Source organism: Panicum virgatum, chromosome 9K, assembly GCF_016808335.1.
Source record: "Panicum virgatum strain AP13 chromosome 9K, P.virgatum_v5, whole genome shotgun sequence".
NCBI classification, from domain to species: domain Eukaryota; kingdom Viridiplantae; phylum Streptophyta; class Magnoliopsida; order Poales; family Poaceae; genus Panicum; species Panicum virgatum.
Genome location: NC_053144.1, coordinates 31427521 through 31448130, shown reverse-complemented (window position 1 = coordinate 31448130; position 20610 = coordinate 31427521). Strand labels below are relative to the sequence as shown.

At 45.6% G+C, this 20610-nt stretch overlaps 1 protein-coding gene across 1 annotated transcript; it reads right to left on the bottom strand.

Moving 5' to 3' along the window:
- Positions 1–887: 887 nt before the first annotated feature.
- Positions 888–1757, bottom strand: LOC120651247. Its single transcript, XM_039928683.1, has 2 exons — positions 1188–1757; positions 888–1094 (listed from the first exon to the last, which is right to left on the bottom strand). Exons 1-2 carry the CDS (start codon positions 1512–1514, stop codon positions 1020–1022), a joined length of 402 nt encoding a protein of 133 aa, XP_039784617.1. The 5' UTR covers positions 1515–1757; the 3' UTR covers positions 888–1019.
- Between the last annotated feature and the right edge of the window lie 18853 nt (positions 1758–20610).

The window sequence follows — 20610 nt, the reverse complement described above, 5'->3', positions numbered from 1 at the left end:
TCCCCAACGCTAATTTCTGCGCGCACAGAATTAGCGTGAGCAGGCCTCCGAAACCTTGCTCGCCTTGAGATCCTGCACGGGATAGGCGGGCAATCAGGTTTTTGGGTAACGCTTTAGCGTGACTGCTCAAAAATACTAAGGCTTTGCCCGATTGTACGACTACTTCCTGGTGGACGAGCCGAACGACTACGTTGACTACATTCTGGTGGCCGAACGACTACGTCGACTACATCTTGGTGACCGTTCGTGGGACTGCACTGCGAACTTCTTCCTGCACCGATTTAGTTCGACTACTTCGACTGAGGCCAACCGAGTAGATGTCTACTCCAGTTGGTAACAGCGCAGCCAATGCCTCCGGCAACGGCCCCGCTTTAGGGTACTCTCTGAAACTTTGGTTATTTATATTGTTTATGCTTATATGTGTGATAAGTATAAACATGTTCACATGTTTTATTTTACTCCTTAAAGTCATAGAAATATTGCTAGTTTATACATCTAATTTTGGAATTAAAATATACCGAAAATTGCCTAGATGTCTAACAATATCACATCAACAATCAACAAGAATTCAACAGCGAAAAGTATCATTTATTTAACCATCAAACATTTACACCTAACATAATAATCAACAAGTTCAAAAAGGCGTGGTAAATAATTCGTTCATTTTACATAGCACTTGATTTGGACTGTAGGAAAAAAAGAAAAGAAAAAGAACAGTAATGGAAGGATAAATATATCCAAGATATAAACATATATATTAGCTAGATTCTTTTCCACATTATCTAGGATTCATCTTGCTCTAGTATATCCACTGGTGTACAGGAAAAAAGTGCCTTATAACTCTTACATGACCATATGCAAATACTGAAATGGTAGCTCAGGGTCGGTGAAAGATACTCTAGGCAGTACCAAATACCTATTTAGCGAACTAATTGCCTCAAGTGCCAATAAAACACCAGTGAGAATGGAATGTTAGTATGTCTGGACATCATAGATTCATATCTTATCAACAGATGACATCACATGCTATGCTTATTAACTAGAATATGGTGGTACGCCATTGTCTTCAGCAGGATCAAATCAAGCACGATGATCTACAAAAAAGAAGCAAGAAAATGTGAAGGCAGATGTCAACCATGCTACGAAATGTGCATCTTCACGTGGAGAGCTAGGACTGTCTAGCTTACGCAATTCATCAAGCGGATGTTGGGCGAGAATACTCCACGAATAGCATCTTCACGAGCCCACCATAGCCAGCGTAGTGCGGACCCATTGCTAGGACTCCATTTCATCTGCAAGCTCCTACAGGACCCAACTTGCCCCTCAACGCGGCACCCCGCTCGAACAGGCCCCGGAACGAACTCCGTTGTGTCCTGCTCGCCCTCCGACTCGGACCCGCCACCATCCTCATTGGATGAGGAGGAGGAGCCGTGGTTGGAGAAGAACTCCGATGCGGAGCGGAGGACCTCATGTTGCGCAAACGCACCGGGGGAAGGCGGCGGTGGAGGCGGCATCACGGGGAAGGTGACGAGGCCGGAACCCCGCTGTATCCTGCATTCCTAGTTTCCTACTCGCCCTCCGACTCGGATCCGCTGCCGTCGTCGTCGGAGCCGCGGTTGGAGAAGAATTCTGCTGCGGCACGGAGGGCCTCACGCTGCGCGAGCGCTCCAGGGGAAGGCGGCGGAGGAGGAAGCTTCACGGGGAAGCGGACGAGGCCAGCGCGGCCTCGGGCAATTAGGTGGGTCGGACGGCGCATGATTGACGGGCGGGACTGGATGTGGGTACACATGCGGTTATAAATTTTTCACGGGCTGTGTTCAGTTCCCACAAAATTTCCAAATTTTCCATCACATCTCCATCACATCGAAATATTAAATATAGCAAATGACACATACATGTAGTACTAAATGTAGGTAAATAAAAAAACTAATTGCATAGTTTTGATGTACGTTGCGAGACGAATCTTTTGAGTCTAGTTAGATCATGATAGGACAATATTTACCACAAACAAACGAAAAGTACTACAGTATGCTATAGTTTCCGATGTGACATTTTCTCCCAAAATTTCGTGGACCTAAACACACCCACGGTGACAAAAGAAGCTTCCAAAAGGCAGAAATATTTTTTAGTTGGCTATTTTCATTAACATTTCTAAACTTTTGCATCTTCCGACCTGACATGTGGGTCTTGCTGTGAGAGGTACACGGGATTTTTTCAGGTGGGGGAGGCTTTCAATTGTTTAGGATTTTTATAGTATAGATTTAATAAGTGTACTGAAATTAGTTTTGTTTCTTAATGATACATATAAGTGACCTCTTATTAATATTATTTTTTAGAAATGCCTTTGCAATATGATGTCTTCGAGCGTCGAGCTGCGGCTCGGTTGGCGGTACGCAATCAATTGAAGTGTACCGGTCATTCACTTGAGTTCCACCCTACAGAGCGTGTTGGTCTTGTTAGCGGTCGTATTCGTCGTTGGATTATGAAAGCTTTTCATATATTCTCACTTGGCAAGGAAAGTCCTAAATTTCATCGTGAATTTAACGTCGAGTTGCATGGTACTGATGATGGTCGTGAGTTGATGGCTTGATATAATGCAAGACGCGAAGCGTCGGGACTGGCGGAATATGACTGTTCCATGTCAAGACTTCGCGAGGCGGTTTACAAGGCATTGGTCAAAAGATCTCATAATAAGTAATTTGTATTAGGTAGCTAGCATGTAGTTTAATCTGTATTTTAAATTGGACCTTCTAATTTATTATGTTGTGCAATTTAAGCATGTTATGTGATGAATTTTTGGACTTTTTATATTTTAATGTTTAATTCATAGAAATGGCTTTGCAACATTATGCATGCTTTATTATGTAAATTTTATAGTGTGAAATTTGTCAATTTATTGTAGATCGATGGACCGACAATGGATGTACGGCGACAGGTACACCATGGCGTGGATTAATGGTCTAAAGTATTTTCTTGATGCGGCGGAGGCCCATAAGTCATCGAAAGGTTTCATGTGCTGTCCATGCCGCACTTGCCAAAATAAGAAGAAATACTCTAACAAGCACACTCTACACGTCCACATTTATGAAAAGTGTTTCATGAATAACTATACGCTTTGGATCAAGCATGGTGAACCTAGAGTTCTGATGCAAGAAGGTGAAGTCGATGATGATGATGACAACAACAACATTGCAGACTGGGCTCACTTATATGAAGCAGGTGCCTTTGAAGATGAACCAATCGACGAGGCTGATGTAAATTCTGTAGAAGATCAATCACCTGACGAACTAGGTCAGGGTTTAGTTGATACACAGAGAGACATTGAAACTTTGAAGGAGTCAAAGAAGTTTGAGATGATGTTAGAGGATCACAAAAAATTATTATACCCAAATTGCAATCAGGGGCTTAAAAAGTTGGGTACCACACTGGAAATGCTGCCAATGGTGTTACCGATAAGGGATTTGAGGAGCTACTAGATATTGTAAAGAACATGCTTCACAGGGGAATGAACTGCCCTCTACAACATACGAAACAAAAAAGGTTGTTTGTCATCTTGGATTGGAGGTACAGAAAATTCACTAATGTCCTAACAATTGTATTCTCTATCGTGGCGATGAATATGAGAAACTGGATGCCTGTCCTGTCTGTGATGCAAAATGGTACAAGATCAGGCAAAATGATCCTGGTGATGTCGATGGGGAGCCCGCCATGAAAAAAGTTCCCACTAAGGTGATGTGGTTGTTGATGCTCGCTAACGACTCATTTCAAGCGTCACCTGGAGCCTGAAATCACGAGAATAAAGTCTCATACATGCATATGTTATCCATAAAGAGCTAATTTCACGTTTCCTCTTAGAAATATTGCTATATTGGAATTTGAGCGAAATGCATGTAAAACAGGCTTCAAGGGTCAAGATACAAACCCGACCATCAGAGCAAGCCATTAGCTCCTGCATGAGCGTATGAAAGACGAGCGTCAACACTAGTGGTAGGAGTTATTACTAACGAGTTCCACAAAGTGTTGGTGTACATTTTTGTGCAGGATGTTTATTCTTGGAAATGAGAGGAGAATGCACCCCAAAAGCAAGGTGACACGTCCACTGCCCCGTATTGAGGATCTCTTTGATCTGCTTCGAGTTGCTCGTATATTCTCGAAGATTGATTTGCGTTCGGGTTATTTTCAGCTGAGGATCCGTCCGGAGGATATTCCGAAGACGACATTCACCTGCAAGTACGGGCTGTATGAGTACACAGTCATGTCCTTCGGCTTGACTAATGCCCCGGCTTTCTTCATGCACTTGATGAACATGGTTTTTATGGATTATCTGGATGTCTTCGTGGTGATCTTCATTGATGATATTCTGATCTTCTCCAAGACAGAGGAAGAGCATGAAGAGCATCTGAGGCTCGTGTTGCAGAGATTGAGAGAGCATCAGCTGTATGCTAAGTTTAGCAAGTGCGAGTTCTGGATTGACGAGGTTCCATTCCTCGGTCATATCATCTCCAAGGGAGGTATTGCAGTTGATCCGAGCAAGGTGAAGGATGTGCTTGAGTGGGAGACACCGCAGACGGTGAAGGAAGTCCGGTCATTCTTGGGCTTAGCAGGATATTATTGGAGGTTCATTGAGAATTTCTCCAAGATCGCAAAGCCTTTGACTTCCTTGCTAGAGAAGAATGCGGCATTCATATGGACAGATGAGCGTCAGATGGCCTTTGATGAGTTGAAAAAGAGGCTTACTACGGCGCCAGTCCTTACTCTGCCAAACCAGAGCAAGAGGTTCACGGTGTACTGTGATGCTTCGAAGGATGGTCTTGGTTGTGTTCTGATGCAGGAGGGCAGAGTGATTGCTTATGCTTCACGGCAGTTACGTCGGCATGAGCTGAACTATCCCACTCATGATCTTGAGTTAGCCGCAGTTGTGCACGCTCTGAAGATTTGGAGGCATTACTTGTATGGGCAGCAATGTGATATCTATACTGATCACAAGAGCCTCAAGTATATTTTCACGCAGAATGAGCTGAACATGCGGCAGAGGAGATGGTTAGAGTTGGTCAAGCATTATGACCTGGAGATTCACTATCATCCGGGTAAGGCCAATGTTGTGGCAGATGCTCTGAGCAGAAGAAGCTATGTCAACATGGCCGTTGCTTTCCAGATGCCTCAGGAGTTATGTGAGGAGTTTGAGCAGTTGAGTCTGGGTTTCTTACATCATACTTCGAGTGTAGCATTCGAGGCAGTACCCACTCTAGAGGCAGAGATCAGGCAGCATCAGAAAGAAGATGAGAAGCTGCAGGAGATTCGTGAGTTTCTCAAGAAAGGCAAGGCTCCTCATTTCAGAGAGGATGATCAGGGTACCTTGTGGTACAAGAACCGGATCTGTGTGCCAGATGTGAAGGATCTCCGGAAGTTGATTCTGAGTGAGGCTCATGATACAGCTTATTTTATTCATCCGGGCAGCAGGAAGATGTATTATGATCTCAAGGAACGTTTCTGGTGGTATGGGATGAAGCGTTCAGTGGCAGAGTACGTGGCTATTTGTGACACCTGTCAGCGTGTCAAGGCTGAGCATCAGAGACTAGCAGGTCTGTTACAGCCTTTGAAGGTTCCAGAGTGGAAATGGGAGGAGATCACTATGGACTTCATTGTTGGATTGCCTCGTACTCAGAAAGGGTACAACTCCATATGGGTAGTAGTGGATCGTTTGACGAAAGTTGTTCACTTCATTCCAGTGAACACTACTTACTCCGGTGCTAGACTTGCTGAGTTGTATATCTCTCGGATTGTCTGCCTGCATGGTGTGCCCAAGAAGATTATATCTGACAGAGGATCTCAGTTCACTTCACGGTTCTGGGAGCAGCTTCATGATTCTTTGGATACGAAGCTACGATTCAGCACCGCCTATCATCCTCAGACAGATGGGCAGACAGAGAGAACCAACCAAGTGTTGGAGGATATGCTGAGAGCTTGTGCTATTCAGTATGGTACTAGTTGGGATAAGTGCCTGTCGTATGCTGAGTTCTCATATAACGACAGCTATCAGGCCAGTCTGAAGAAGTCCCCCTTCGAGGCATTGTATGGCAGAAAGTGCAGGACTCCTCTCTATTGGGATCAGATTGGTGAGAAGCAGCTCTTTGGCCCTGATATTATAGAAGATGCAGAGCAGATGGTACAAGCTGTGCGAGAAAATCTGAGGATTGCACAGAGGAGGCAAAAGAGCTATGCAGATGGCAAACAGAGAGACCTGACTTTCAGTATTGGTGATCATGTATACCTGAAAGTGTCTCCGATGAGAGGAATCCGTAGGTTTAATGTCAAGGGGAAGCTAGCACCTCGGTATGTTGGTCCATTCAAGGTGCTAGAGAGGAAAGGCGAAGTTGCTTATCACCTGGAGTTGCCCACCAGCCTCTCAGGAGTTCATGATGTCTTCCATATATCCCAGCTGAAGAAGTGCCTGCGAGTACCCGAGGAGCAGGCACCACTGGATGGAGTAGAGGTGCAGGAAGATCTGACTTATACTGAGCATCCGGTGAAGATTCTGGAGACATCAGAGAGGGTTACAAGGAACAAGCGCATCAAGATGTGCAGAGTTCAGTGGAGTCATCACAGTGAAGCTGAGGCTACATGGGAGCGAGAAGATGAACTGAGGAGGACATATCCAGATCTCTTTGCTTGCCAGCCCAGCTAAATCTCGGGGACGAGATTTCTTTATGGGGGTAGGGTCTGTAACACCCTAATTTAAATTTCAGCATTTAATAATAAATTTAATTGGCTTTATTTAAATTTCTAAGGTTTATTGTGTTTAGTATGGCATATAATCCCTTTTGTCCCTCAAGTAATTAAAATTTTATCTAGGTTTAAATCTTGTTGTTGCATTCATGCTGATGCATAGTTTTTAATTGAGTGAGTGTGGTTTGAATTCAAACTTGTATTTGAATTCAAACATGTTTGTTTGTTTTAGAAATAGAATAGAAAAGGAAAAGAGGACCCAGCCCAAACCCAAAATAAGAAAACTCAAAACCAAACCTAGCCCGCTCCCCTTTTCCTTTGTTCCCGGACAACCCAACAGGCTGGCCCAAAACCCCGCTCGCAGCCCAGCTTGCCTCCTCCCGCGCTCAGCCCAGCGCCGCACGACGCGCTAGCTCGGCCCAAGCACGCGGCCCAGCGCTCCACTCTCCGCTCGCCCGCGCCCCGCTCGGCCCGCTCTCGCCCGTGTCGCCTTCCCCTCACTGCCAGGCCGGACCCACGGGTCAGGGCCATCTCCTTCCTCCCTATCCTGCTCGCCGAGATCCTCGGTCTGGGCTCTTTAAACCGCCCCGTAATCTCCTGCTCCCTACCCCGCACACCAGCATCGCCCAAACCTAGCCGCCGCCTTGCCCCTACCCAGAGCAGAGCACCTCGCCGCTGCCACGCCACTCCGCCGCACCGGAGCCCCGGCCAAACCGCGCAGGGGCATCGCCACGACGCCAGCAACCCTCCTGAGGCCTTTGCCTCGGCCCTAGCCCCGTGCTGCGCCAGAATTTTCGCCGGACGTCTCTCCGGTAAGTTCTCCCCCGCCCGCTCCATTACTCACCGCCGTTGGCCTTTGGCCCACCCTGACCCATCATCTAAACTTGTAGCACGACCCTGCAATGATCCGCGAGATCCAGAGGTCAGGGGACCCCTGTAGCACCCTCCTTCAACCCGGACCGCGAAGCTCCGCCCGCGACCCGCCGCCGGACTCGACGCCGTCGACCCTGAGCGCCGTCCCAACCTGACCCAAACCTCGGTGAGCACCGCCCCGTTGTCTGCTATCTTTTGCTCTAAGTTAATTCGGCAGTGTGCCACCCTAGCTACTGGCACGACGTGCCCTGGCGCTCCGCCGACGCGCACGCCATGGCTCCGCCATGGCGGATGCCCCTCACCACTGAACGGCCTCGCGCTGGCCTTGCCCAGACCTATGTTGGCTTTGCGCGCACCCTAGCACCCTTTGGTGCCCAAACCTGAGCCCAGCACGGCACGAAGACCGCACGACGGCGGTATCCGCCGTGCAGTTTCCGCCCCGTCCATCGATTCCACCTCCACAGACCTTCCCGAGCCCAGCTGAATGCCCAGGTGCTTCACGCGTGCCGTATAGGTGCTTCCACACCCCAGCTCCGCTCGAATCCGCCCCGAGAAGGCCAAGTTCGGCCTTCTCCGGCGCAACGCCGCCGCGGGAGCACGTCTCCGGCGACCCAGCGCCGCCGCCCCGCGCTCCCTTCACCCTGGGCCGCCCGATCTGGAGGCAACGACCCCGATTAGATCTAGAGCCCATCAAACCCGAGCCATGTGATCGCGATCTAACGGCCCAGATCTAAACATACCGGTTCGCCCTGGCATTTTTGCTAAAGAGCCCTCCAACTTCCTTGCAATTAACCCGCGGTCCATGTCTGTGTAAAGATATTTCTATCAAGGTCCTAATCTTTACACCTAAGCTCCCGAGGTTTTCCAGTTTTTAACCCGCGGTCCACCCAGCTGTCGCCCTAGGTCTTTTTGCACGCTAGACCTTGGCTCTAATGTTTAATTACATTTTAGTCCTCGGCTTTGCCCAGAAACCCCCTGGAACTCCAGTTTTCTTACAAATAGGTCCTTGGAACTTGTTTTAGGCCTAGATTTTCCGTTTTAGCTCCGTTTTAGGCGTTCTTTATGCCCACGCGATCGTTGTAATGCGTAGAATAGTTTTAGACTAGTTTAGTTTGCTGTTTTTATGTATTGATGTACTATTTCTTAGCCTTTGTTAGTGTTTGCTTGTATGCTTATTGTTGTGTATTGTTTTCTGGCCATGTGTTCGTGAGTAGACGTTGAGCTACCGGAGGAGCCCCAGTACCAGTACCCGGAGCAGCCATCTTCCGACTAGTTTGAGCAGCAGCAGGAGCAGTACGAGGAAGGCAAGTATAACATGAACAATACCTATCACTTTTAAATACATTTTCATACTGCATTTTAATACTGTATGCCTATAAGGACTTTCCTAGCCACTTTATATCCTTTATATATATCCTTTGGGTTGCATTTTGGATAGTTGTGCTAGGTGCCGCGCTATAACACATAATGGTCCTTTTTAATTAATTTGATTAATGGTATATGCAACTTAATTCTGAGAGTGGCCCTCTGTGTGGCTTGAGTGGCTCACGTCTCGTTAAAATTGGTTTTGTTAGAAACATGGTTTAGGGGGCCAGCACGGTGCTTACTGCTGGGTTGGCCACTCTCCATAAGGTCCTGTTCATAGAGCGACAACCTGGGACAACAGCGCTACCACAAGACTGGAATGGGACAGTCTTGGCGTAATAATTAGGTCTTTTTGGTTTGGAATAACTTACCTGCGGGGCAAGGGTGGTAAGCTTCTATATCCCTCGTACTGAGTGGCCTCGTCTGTGGTATTCTTGACGCCCACTAGACCTGCTCCACAGTTGCCGATCCAACCCTCGCGGTTAATCCTTTCCAACGAGATTCTTTGTAAAGGCCTCGTAGTGAGTTTGCTAGCCATCTCACCTAAGGAAGTGTGATGAACAACTAGCGTAGCTCACGACTTGTGGGTAAAGATGTGCAACCTCTGCAGAGTGTAAAACTGGTATACTAGCCGTACTCACAGTCATGAGCGGCCCAGATCCTCCTTTTGATTAGCGGGGTTATCTCCTTCCGACGAGGGGGGTGCCTCTCAGGGTTACCTTGGTGGTTTGGTTTGGTTCTCAGTAGTTCATAATTTAATTTTGATTAAATACTATGTAACTGGGTTTATGGTAATTCATCAATTTGTAGTAAATAGCTTTAATAAAATTTTGTCAAGACTTAAAAGCTAATGCAGTTGAGTCAGCCAACCTTAGAGCCTCATAGTTTGTGTTATACTTGTTGAGTACGAGTTGTGTACTCACTCTTGCCTCTTCTCTACTTTTTCCTCTTGGATACGCTACTGCTGCTCAGTTCCTGCCGACGCGAGGGAGTTCGCTCAGCGCTACCAGGACTACGAGGACTTCTAGGCGTTCGTCTCCTAGTCGACGTCCCTGTGACGCCCAGCTTTCGAGTTTCGTACTTGTACTTTACGCCTCCGCTGTATCAGACATTTTGTCATTAATATAATAAATAACATTCGTATTCGCTCTATTATATCTTTTGCATGATATGTGCTGTGATATACTATTCATTCTGTTGTATATACGTGTGACTTGATCCTGGCACGTATATGATTGCTCGGTTTATGTCCTTTTATAAACCGGGTGTTACAGTATGAAAGACGAGCGTCAACACTAGTGGTAGGAGTTATTACTAACGAGTTCCACAAAGTGTTGGTGTACATTTTTGTGCAGGTTGTTTATTCTTGGAAATGAGAGGAGAATGCACCCCAAAAGCAAGGTGACACGTCGCTGATCCGAGGCAACAACTTCTCAACGAATCAGACCCGTTCACGAGGATCTACGTGCCCACCAGAGCTACCAAACCGACTCAAGACAAGCCCATACCCGTATATATGACATGAGGGCCCATCTAGCAGCGTTCAAACCTAGATTTGAGCCGAACGGACACGTTTATGGCCGGCCGACCACCTTGGTCGGCCGACCATGTGGTGGCAGCTCACGGGCCCCACCGAGTCTCAGTGACACGTGGCGAAGAATGGTTGGTCCCTAATGGCGGTTTGGCTTCATTCTAGGGGTGGCTCCCTCCTATAAATAGAAGGGGAGAGTGAGAGTTGTCTTAGGGAGTTAGGAGTAGAGGTACTTAGGAGGGGCACCGGTAACGGTGCTCTTCTCCAATTAGTACCTGTACAAGAGAGTGAGGAGGAGTCGGGGGATGTGCCGGGCTTGTCGGCGCTCTTCTCCGCTTGTACCTCGACGGATGCTTATTCGGTTGTAAGTGTTTGAGACTTTCTTATTTAGAATTAGAGTTTATATTGCAAGTTATCATCTCTGCCTTATATTATATGAGTGTATGCTTAGAGAGTAGCATTTGACTCTAGAGTTGGGCTCTGGATAGAAAAGGATAATCCTGTACGTCTCTAGAGTTAGTAGAGAATAACGTAGATGTGGTGTCTAGGCTGGACTATACCACTCTGTTGTCTGATAGTCCCACGGTTTGTAGAGGTAGCCGGCAGGTTGTGACAGTCCTGTTCGAGCCCTAGTAATCCTCCACATTTGGATATCGGATAGAGCACGTATTATTGGAGCTATCTGCTTGTATAAGCTGGTCGAAATCAGTAGCTCGAAGTATAACAACGACATGATCTCTTCTTCCAAACATAGATTCTAAATCTTAGTCCTCTCTATCCTATCCTTCCCACACCAGTGTGTGTCCTTGGACAGCTTGAAACCATAGATAGTGTACTCACGTTCCCCAGTGGATACGATACCCTGAATACTCTTGGGTGAAAACTACAGCGGTATCCGTGCGCTTGCGGATTTTATTTGTGACGTTACAAAATACCAACAGTGGTATTTCCTAGTAATACCACATTTGAAGAGCTCTTTTCATAAACAAATTCAATGCTAAGTTGATGCGGTGGCACAAAGAATAGCGTAAGCAAGATTAGATGCTGAGACACCCCACGGATGGGTAACAGTGGAGAAACGTGGATAGAGAATTCCCAGATTTTGATAACAACCCAAGGAACATAAGGTTTGCTTTAAGTAGGGCGAGTAGGGCAGCAGTCACGGTACATGGCCTATGACCTTCTATATGTTCAACCTTCCTTCTTGGCTATGCATGAAGCGGAAGTACATGATGATGTCAGTGCTTATTCAAGGCCCAAAACAACTTGGCAATGACATTGACGTGTACCTAAGACCATTGATTGATGAACTTTTGCTACTATGGATGGAGGAAGGTGTATGTGTTTGGGACGAGTACAAATAGGAAAGTTTTGACCTGTGAGCATTGCTTTTTGTTACCATCAACAATTGACCTACACTTAGCAATCTATCCGGACAGTCGAATAAGGGATACCAGGCATGCACTCAGTAGAAGAAACCGACAACTTGTATCAAAAAATTGTAGGAAGGTCGTGTATATGAGCAATCGTCGATTTCTTCCCCTCAACCACCCCTTGAGAAGAAAAGGAAAACATTTCAAAAGGCAACCAGAAACTCGTGCTAAGCCTATGTTCCGAAATGGAAAGCGTGTTTTCTCGATGGTAAAGGATGTCCATGTCCTGTTTGGAAAGTGCCGTGGAAGCCAACAAGTTTCGAATGATGAAAATGGTCATGCTCCAATGTGGAAGAAGAAGTCCATACTTTGGGAGCTCCCATACTGGGAAGTCCTAGAGATCTGCAATGCAATTGATGTGATGCACTTGACGAAGAATCTTTGCGTGAACCTGCTCGGATTCCTCAGTTCGTATGGGCAGGAAAAAGATACACTGGAAGAAAGATGTGATTTGAAAGAAACAAAACAGCGAGAAGACCGACGTACTTAGAGCATCTCCAAGAGTTTGCCATATTTTACTTGGCATATCTTGTGTTTTGCCAACTTCTAAAAAGATATGCCAAGTAAAAAAAGAGTTTATCTCCAACAGTTTGGCATAATTCACTTGCCAAATCCAGATCTAACTTACATCAGAAACCCTGAGAGAGAAACAAAATTATATTTATGCCCTTCCACCTCTTGAAAACTTAAATCAGGAACCCTTCTCTGTTATTTATTTCTTTTTTCACCCTCCCACCTGACTAGAAACCACGATGCCAACCGCGCGCCGCGCGCGTATATTTACGCGCTGGAGGCTGGTTTTTTCCAAGTTGCCAAAAATTGCCAAGTCTTTTGCCAAACTATTGGAGGAGTATTTTTAACGTTTTTGCCAAAAATCAAAGATGGCAACTCGATTTGCCAAACTGCTAGAGATGCTCTTAGAAGAGAGAAAATGGACAGCACTACTTGCGTCCTGCTAGCTACAATCTCAGCAAAGAAGAGAAGGAGAGCATGTTTGATTGCTTGAACATTATGAAGGTACCGTACGGTTACTCTTCGAATATGCAAGGAAGAATTAATATGAAAGAGAAAAAGTTCACAAACTTAAAGTCTCATGATTGCCATGTTCTGAGGACACAATTGCTTCCGGTCGCACTGAGGGGTATTCTACCAGAGAATGTAACATTGGCAGTCATGAAGCTATTTACCTTCCTCAATAAAATTTCACAGAAGGCAATCGATCCAAATAAGCTCACAAGGCTAATGACGTGGTCCAATATCTTGTCAGTTTTGAGATGGTATTTCCACCTTTATTCTTTAATATTGTGATCCATCTCCTGGTTCATGTTGCGAAAGAGATAAACATTTTAGGCCCTGTATTCCTACACAATATGGTCCCTTTTGAGAGGTACATGGCAGTCCTAAAGAAGTACGTTCACAACCGTTCTCGTCCAGAAGGATGTATCCCCAAGGACTACGGAACAGAGGAGGTCATTGAGTTTTGTGTTGATTTCATTGATGATCTTAGTCCGATTGGGGTCCCCACGTTATGCCATGATGGGAGACTAAAAGGAAAGGGCACACTAGGTAAGAAATCTAATATACACATCCCTGGAAGTGAAATTCGCAAAGTAAATTTCATCGTTCTACAGAATTCATCCCTGGTGGCTCCATATATGGATGAGCACATGAATATTGTCCGATCTAAAAATTTAGGGAAGTCTGAGGCTTGGATTACACGACATCACATAGATAGCATTGCTGTTTGGCTCAAACAGAAAACTCATGGGTGATAGCACGATTGATGTACAAATACAATGGCTTGCTAGGGGACCATCGGCCATAATCATGCAATACCAAGGGTACGAGATAAATGGATATACATTTTACACAAGAGCCCAAGATAAAAAGAGCATGAACCAAAATAGTGGTGTGCCTATTGATCGAATAGGCCATGATGGAAATAAGGACAACTACTTTGGTGTCATAGAGGAAATATGGGCAGCTAGACTATGGGGCTTTGAAGATTCCTTGTTTCGGTGCCAATGGGTGAACCGAGCAGGAGACGGCGTATTGACAGACCGGTATGTGATGACAATAGTGGACTTCAAAAATAGTGGATATAAAGATGAACCATTCGTCCATGCCAAGGATGTGACACAGGTGTTCTATGTGAAGCAGATGGCAAGCAAACCTAAGAAAAATCAAGGCAAGTGCGACGACGAGCTAAAACACCATGTAGTTCTTCCAGGAAAAAGAAAAATAATTGGAGTTGAAGACATTTCGGACAAGTTAGAAGACTTTGATCAGTTTGATGATCGTCCTCCATTCTCTATCGATGTTGACCCCAGCATCCTGTCATCCAAAGAGGACGCTCCTTGATGAGGACATCGACATGCTAGACACGTTCATGGCATGGCCTTCCCCAAGTTACAAGTCATCCCAACCTCGGTCATCATGTTCGTCTCGGATTCAGCAGACACCCCTGCACGGTTTTGGTGATATCTCCCTCATACGACGTCCAAATGAGTGATATTGGATGTGTTTGAATGGTGACGGCGAGACGCTTCTTTTGGTTCTGGTCCCAGCTCCAGAAACCTTGTGGAACATTTTGTGTGACCACGGAAAGGTTCTGCGTCACCTGTTTTGGGCCTTTTCAGGCTTTGTATTGTGTTGGGCCTTAGCCCCATGTTGTGGGCGCCCCCTGGTCGCCCCCAACCTTAGGACGCCCCCTTCTACCTTAAACTCAGTAGCCGCCACTGATCAGACTCGGGTTTTGTTTAGTCTTGTGTTTTTCTTCGAGAAACAGATATTGCATCGTTGTATCTGTGGCGACAAGTTCTTATACATTGATCCAGGGCCCCCATTCTTGATCTCCTCCACTGTGTCGATTAGTCCTTTGGAATCAAGTTCTTCAACCCCTCTTGTGATTCGCTTCATTCATACTTGCAATTATCAGATTGCATGTTTACCCTTTCTTGCTTGTGTTCTTCGATTCGCTTGCAGGAAAAGCCTTCTTGGCGAGGTCAATCAAGTTGTGCTTGGTTGATAACCAACAGAGCAGTGGTGTAGCGGTTGCAGAGTTCGAATCTTGCTGATCTGAAGCCGGATCATCACCGTTGAGATCTCCACCAATCAAACGTACCCTTACCTCTCGGAAGATCGGGCCTACTCCTCATCAAGTGGTATCAGATTTCAGGTTTCCGGTGAGGTATTACCCTTCGTTTTTCCCTTAGATTCATTCGCCTTCATATACCTAGAGTCCACAAAAAACATACAAAATTTTTTCCGCTGTCCTAGAATCTTTTGGGCTTTTGCAATTTTGTTTCAATTCGCTTTGTTGAGTTTGTGTCCGTGGTCGAGTCTTGATGCTGGTTTAGTGTGTTCGTGGTCGTAGTTCAATTGCCCGTTGCTGTGTTTTTTGTTTCCGCCACTGTCCCACTCCACTATTACCCAAACATCAAGTCGATCCACCCCATTATTCGACTTGCCCTCGCTAGCCGCCTTGTGTGACTTCCTGCAGCGCCAGCCCTAGATAGGTTGTAAGCCGCCTTGTGTTGTTTCGCCTTGCATCGCAACCCTTTTTGATTTCATCTGGCGATACCTCTTGCTGCATATACCCGGGATACTTTGCCTAGCTAAGACATTTTGCTCAGCCGTTTCGTGTGCTATGGGTTAGGGAGGCTTTGCCCTAGCTGCCGCCGCCTTATCTGCCAAGTTGTGCCCTTTAATCTGCGTAACTCGAGTTACTTTCGGTAAAACGGGCATAATTTTTTGCTCGGTGCTCCGTTTTGGCTCAATTTTTTACAGTAGAAAGAAGACGAAAGTCTGCACATGCAATTTGGGGCTGTTCTAAGAATTTTAAAAAAAAAATCAGAAAGAGGCAGTTTTGAGGCTCCGAACTTGTTTTTCAGTTTCCAGGAAACGCGCCTGATTTTCTGTAGGCCACATCACACCTCTGTTTAAGGTGCAAATTTTTGTGGTTGGAGCTTGTGTTACATCTGTTCGGAGAAAAATATAAAAAAAATAGTTGAAAAAAATAAATCTTGATTCCTACTAGTCCTGGAGGTTTTTTTGGGGAAAAGATTAAAAACAAGTGCATAGAGTGTTGTTTTACTTGTTCTTTGAGCTTGATCCACCGTTCTTTGTTCCAACTTATTGTGCTACGCCTAGACATGTCTTAGCCAGCAATTGTGACTTGTACTTTGGATACTTATTGAACTTTACTAGTCTGCATTCGTTATTTGCTACTTCCTGGCTACATATTGTGCCTGTCCCACAGCTCCACATATACTTCGATCAGTACAGGTTCATCTTGCAACTGTTACACCCAGCTCAACAACAGATTGTACTATCCTATTTGGCTTTGGTAAGAACACTTGCAAGACGGTAGTAAGCCGCTTGAGATTTTGCACTCCACTTCCACCACCACCCAGTACTTGTTAGTTGATAGGGATAATACTTTGGTTTTGTCTTTTGCTGTCTTCTGACCATGACAGGGTCAGGAAAAGGAGGGGAGTCCCCTACGAACTTCAATGTATGCATCTCCAAGGATGAGCTTAAGAAACTTGTTGATGACCAGTGCACCTACATCGACGGGAAGTTCAATGAGATGATGCGCAGTATCAATAGACTGGTCACACGCCTTGAGCATGTTGAACAACATCCCCCTCGACAGTGACACCGACGCCACCCTCATGATGGTGATGAGGATGAGGATGAGGATGCCGTCCTTGATGATGATGAGGATCGTGATGCGTCCCGTCTGCGGCGCAATCGTCAAGGTACGGGAGGTAATCATAATCGTGGTAATAATGATTCTTTTGCTAAAACTAAATTTACCATGATTCCTTTTGCTGGTACTGTTGATCCTGAGGCTTATTTAGATTGGGAACTCGCTGTTGAACAAAAGTCTAATTCTCATTTGGTTCCTACTGAGCATAGAGTTAGATTTCCTACTAGTGAATTTACTAGCTTTGCCTTGTTTTGGTGGAATGATCTTTGCAATGCTGGTAATGCTGCTGTTGTGCCTCAAACTTGGCCTGTTTTAAAACAACACATGAAGTCTCGTTTTGTTCCTCCTTATTACCAGCGTGATCTACGTTTAAAATTGTAAAATTTAAAACAAGCCGATTATGGAGTAGAGGAATATTATCAGGAATTTCTTATTGGTCTAGCACGTTGTGGTATTCGTGAGGATGATGATGACACTGGTGCTAGGTTCTTTGGTGGTTTAAATCGTGATATACAGGATATTCTTGACTACAAAGACTGGACTCATTTTTCCCAATTGTATCATCTTGCTCTTAAGGCAGAACGGGAAGTACAGGGACGCCGCATTGTCCAACATTCTTTCAGGTCCAACACTGAGAGATCGTTTCAGCAGCGTTCCGATGTTGAGAAGCCCAAGACGCCTGTTGCTAAGCCACCAGCAACACCACCATCTCTTGCGCCCGCTTCTGAGGTAAGCAATGTGTCTCCTGTGCAGAACCAATCACACAAGAAGCATACAACTTTGGAAAAGTGTTCGTTGAGTAGATCTGCAAACATTGTGTGCCACCGCTGCAACGGAATGGGATATGTCATGAAGGATTGTCCAAGTACTCGCGCCTTCATCGCTGCACCTGATGGTAATGGATATGTAAGTGCTAGTGATGTTGAGGATGATTTGGTTCTTGCAGCTAACATTGTTGCAGATTCTGAGGATAATGAGGGTGAGGCAATTGATTCTGTAGCTGCAACGGTGAATCTTTCTAGTCTTCTTGTGCAGCGTGTGCTGAGTTCTAAAGCAGAACATGAGGATGAGGAGAAGATCCAACACAAGAATTTGTTCCACATGTTTCTCAAAGTCAACGATCGTCGTGTTCTCACCATTATTGATAGCGGGAGTTGCAGCAACTTGGTGAGTTCAGATTTGGTCAAGAAGTTTGGTTTGCCCACTCGTTCTATCCCTCACCCCTACCGCCTAGAATGGTTCAACAATAGTGGTAAGACTAAGGTAACTAAATCAACACGCATACACTTTTCTGTTGTTTCTTATCATGACTATGCTGATTTTGATGTCGTACCTATGCAATCATCTTCATTGTTGTTAGGACGACCATGGGAATTTGATAATGATGTTACAAACCTTGGTAGAACTAATACATACACTTTCATGCATAAGGACAAGAAGATTACTTTGCTTCCTTTATCTCTTGCTGATATTAGGAAACATTTTCATGAGCTTGCTGCAATTGAAAAAAATACATCTCCTAGCAATGAGTCTTCTGATGCTAAACCTAAAGGAATTAAATTGAAATAAGGTGTTTATCTTGCTACTAATTCTACTACTGTTGAGCTTTGTGATAACCATGATGCACCTTGCTATACTATGCTTTGTCGATATGTATCTTCCACACATGATCCTATGTCTTATACCTTGCACCTTGTTGTCGCTAACCTTTTGCAGAAGATTGATGATGGGATGGAGTCCAATTCAAGAAGGAAAGGATGATAAGGACATTGTTGACGCTCACTAATGATCATTTCCAGGCGTCAACTTGATCAGAAAATCATGAGAGTTTGCATTTCTTACACACATCCTTATCCAATGAAATCCCTAAACCACACTTTACCTTTTAGAATATGCAAGTTGTGTTTTCAAACTAATATGCAGGTTATAAGCACACTTTGGCCCGACATAAAATCACAGAAATTATTAGAGCACCGATTTAGGCTCAGATGGACCAAAAGTGATGCAAGAACCCAATTCAAACAAGTCCAGACAGGCCAACCCCAGCGTGGATCAGACAAAGAGGCCCAAGACAGCCCACCAGAAGAAGTTGGGGGCAGTTGGTGGCCCGGGCAGGCCGACCGACCTACCTGGTCGATCGACCTGGCCCGTGGGCCCCACCGCCTCAACCAGGGCACGTGGCGCTTCCCCATTGGTCCCCTACGTCGGTTGTGCTGACTTCACCCCGTGGCTCCCTGCTATAAATACAAGGGACGGGTGGAGAATAGGACACACACACACACACACACACACCACACACCACTCACCTCTCCTCTCTTGCATTCCTTGCATAGTCTTTAGGCTTAGTGGAGTTTAGGAGAAGTCTAGGAGTCATCGAGTCGCCGCTGTTGCTCGAGAGTCTGGTATGGGTTCATCTCTAGCTCTCTCTTGTAATATTCGGTTGTTTGTAATAGAATTAGACTATGGTTACCGATATCTACTTGAAGTATATTCTGAGTTATCGAGTATATGCTTCTTGTCATGGTTGCGTTATCATTCTATGCTTGCATTGTATGATCGCCCTGTGCTGGAGATGGTTAGTCTTTTGTTCTTAGAACTCTATCAACTGCTCCAATATTCATATGATTGCTTTAGTGTGATGTCTGTCCATCCGGAGGGTGGGGGCTCTGCGCGGGACACTAGAGTATCCCTTACTAGTGTATACATGGTGTCTAGATTAGCTAAGTGTTGCTGGACGTCAACTATACCCACGGTTTGTAGAGGTAGCCGGCAAGTGGTGACAGCGCTGTCCGAGCCTTTTAGTAATCCTCCACGTTCGGTATGGGGGGTAGGAGGTACATAAAGTCGCCGGGGTGTACGGGCTCCTCCCGTCGCTTCGATAGCGATCTCCCTGTTGTGTAGTTTAATCTCTGACGAGCTAACCAATGAGAAAGTGTAGATATAGCTAGCCTAGTATAGCTGACTCGAGCTCTGACTTTTACCTTGCTCCCGGCCTAAAGCATCTTTTATCTTTCTTTTATTTATTTATTTATTTATTTATCCGAGAGGGTAGTTTGTGTGTGTGTCACACTGCCTCCTACCATGTTATTATCTTACCCCTGTTTATGCATGAGAATATCCAATCTAGATAGAGTTCACCCACTAATCTATATATTCTCTCACTCATCGCCTTCCCTGCGGAAATATAAATGACACCCCGGTATACTCCCGGGTAAAATGCTACAGCGGTATTCCGTGCGCTTGCGGATTTATTCGTGGTTTATGAAATACTGCCACCCCAAATTGGCGTCTGCGGGTGTCATCACTGGTGACGTTGGTAGGCGCCAACAAGCATTTTTGGCGCCGCTGCCGGGGAAGGTACATAGTGAAATATATAGATAAAAGTTGTGAAGAAAATCGAAATTGGTATTCGCTTGCTAAACAGGCTAACTTGGCTTTGTTTTCTTGTCTTTGTTGATATGAAAATAGGGTAGTGTATGACCGGTTTCGATCTGCCCCAAAACTTTCATTCCGATCTAGAGTCACTTTTGAGGAGGACGCAAGCTCGTCTCGTATCTACTCAGAGATCACTATCGGCAGTTGATCCAGTCATCGCATCATCGTCAGCTCCTAGAGCTATGGCCCAGAAGACACTCCGTGATTACTCTGCTCCGTCTGCTAATCAGGTCCCTACCGGGCCCGAGGTTAACACCGGAGCAGAAAATTTCGAGATCAAGACAGGTCTCATTACGATGGTACAGGCCAGCCCATTCTGTGGCAAGGCCAATGAGGATGCCAGCGCTCATCTCCAGTAGTTCCTGGAGCTCTGCAGTACTTTTGTTATCAAGGGTGTATCGTAAGATGCTATCCGGCTCTGTCTGTTTTTGTTCTCTCTCTTGGGGAGAGCGAAGCAATGGTTTTATGCTAACAAGGCTACTGTGGATACTTGGGATAAATGTGCCAAGGCGTTTCTCTCGAAGTTCTCCCCG

Bases quoted from the DNA above. Each gene is read 5' to 3' on its own strand.
- LOC120651247 (XM_039928683.1), bottom strand. From the start codon at position 1,514: ATGCCGCCTCCACCGCCGCCTTCCCCCGGTGCGTTTGCGCAACATGAG. The intron at 1,095-1,187 runs GTAAGCTAGACA...TCTTTTTTGTAG, and splicing joins ACATCCGCTTGATGAATTGC to ATCATCGTGCTTGATTTGAT.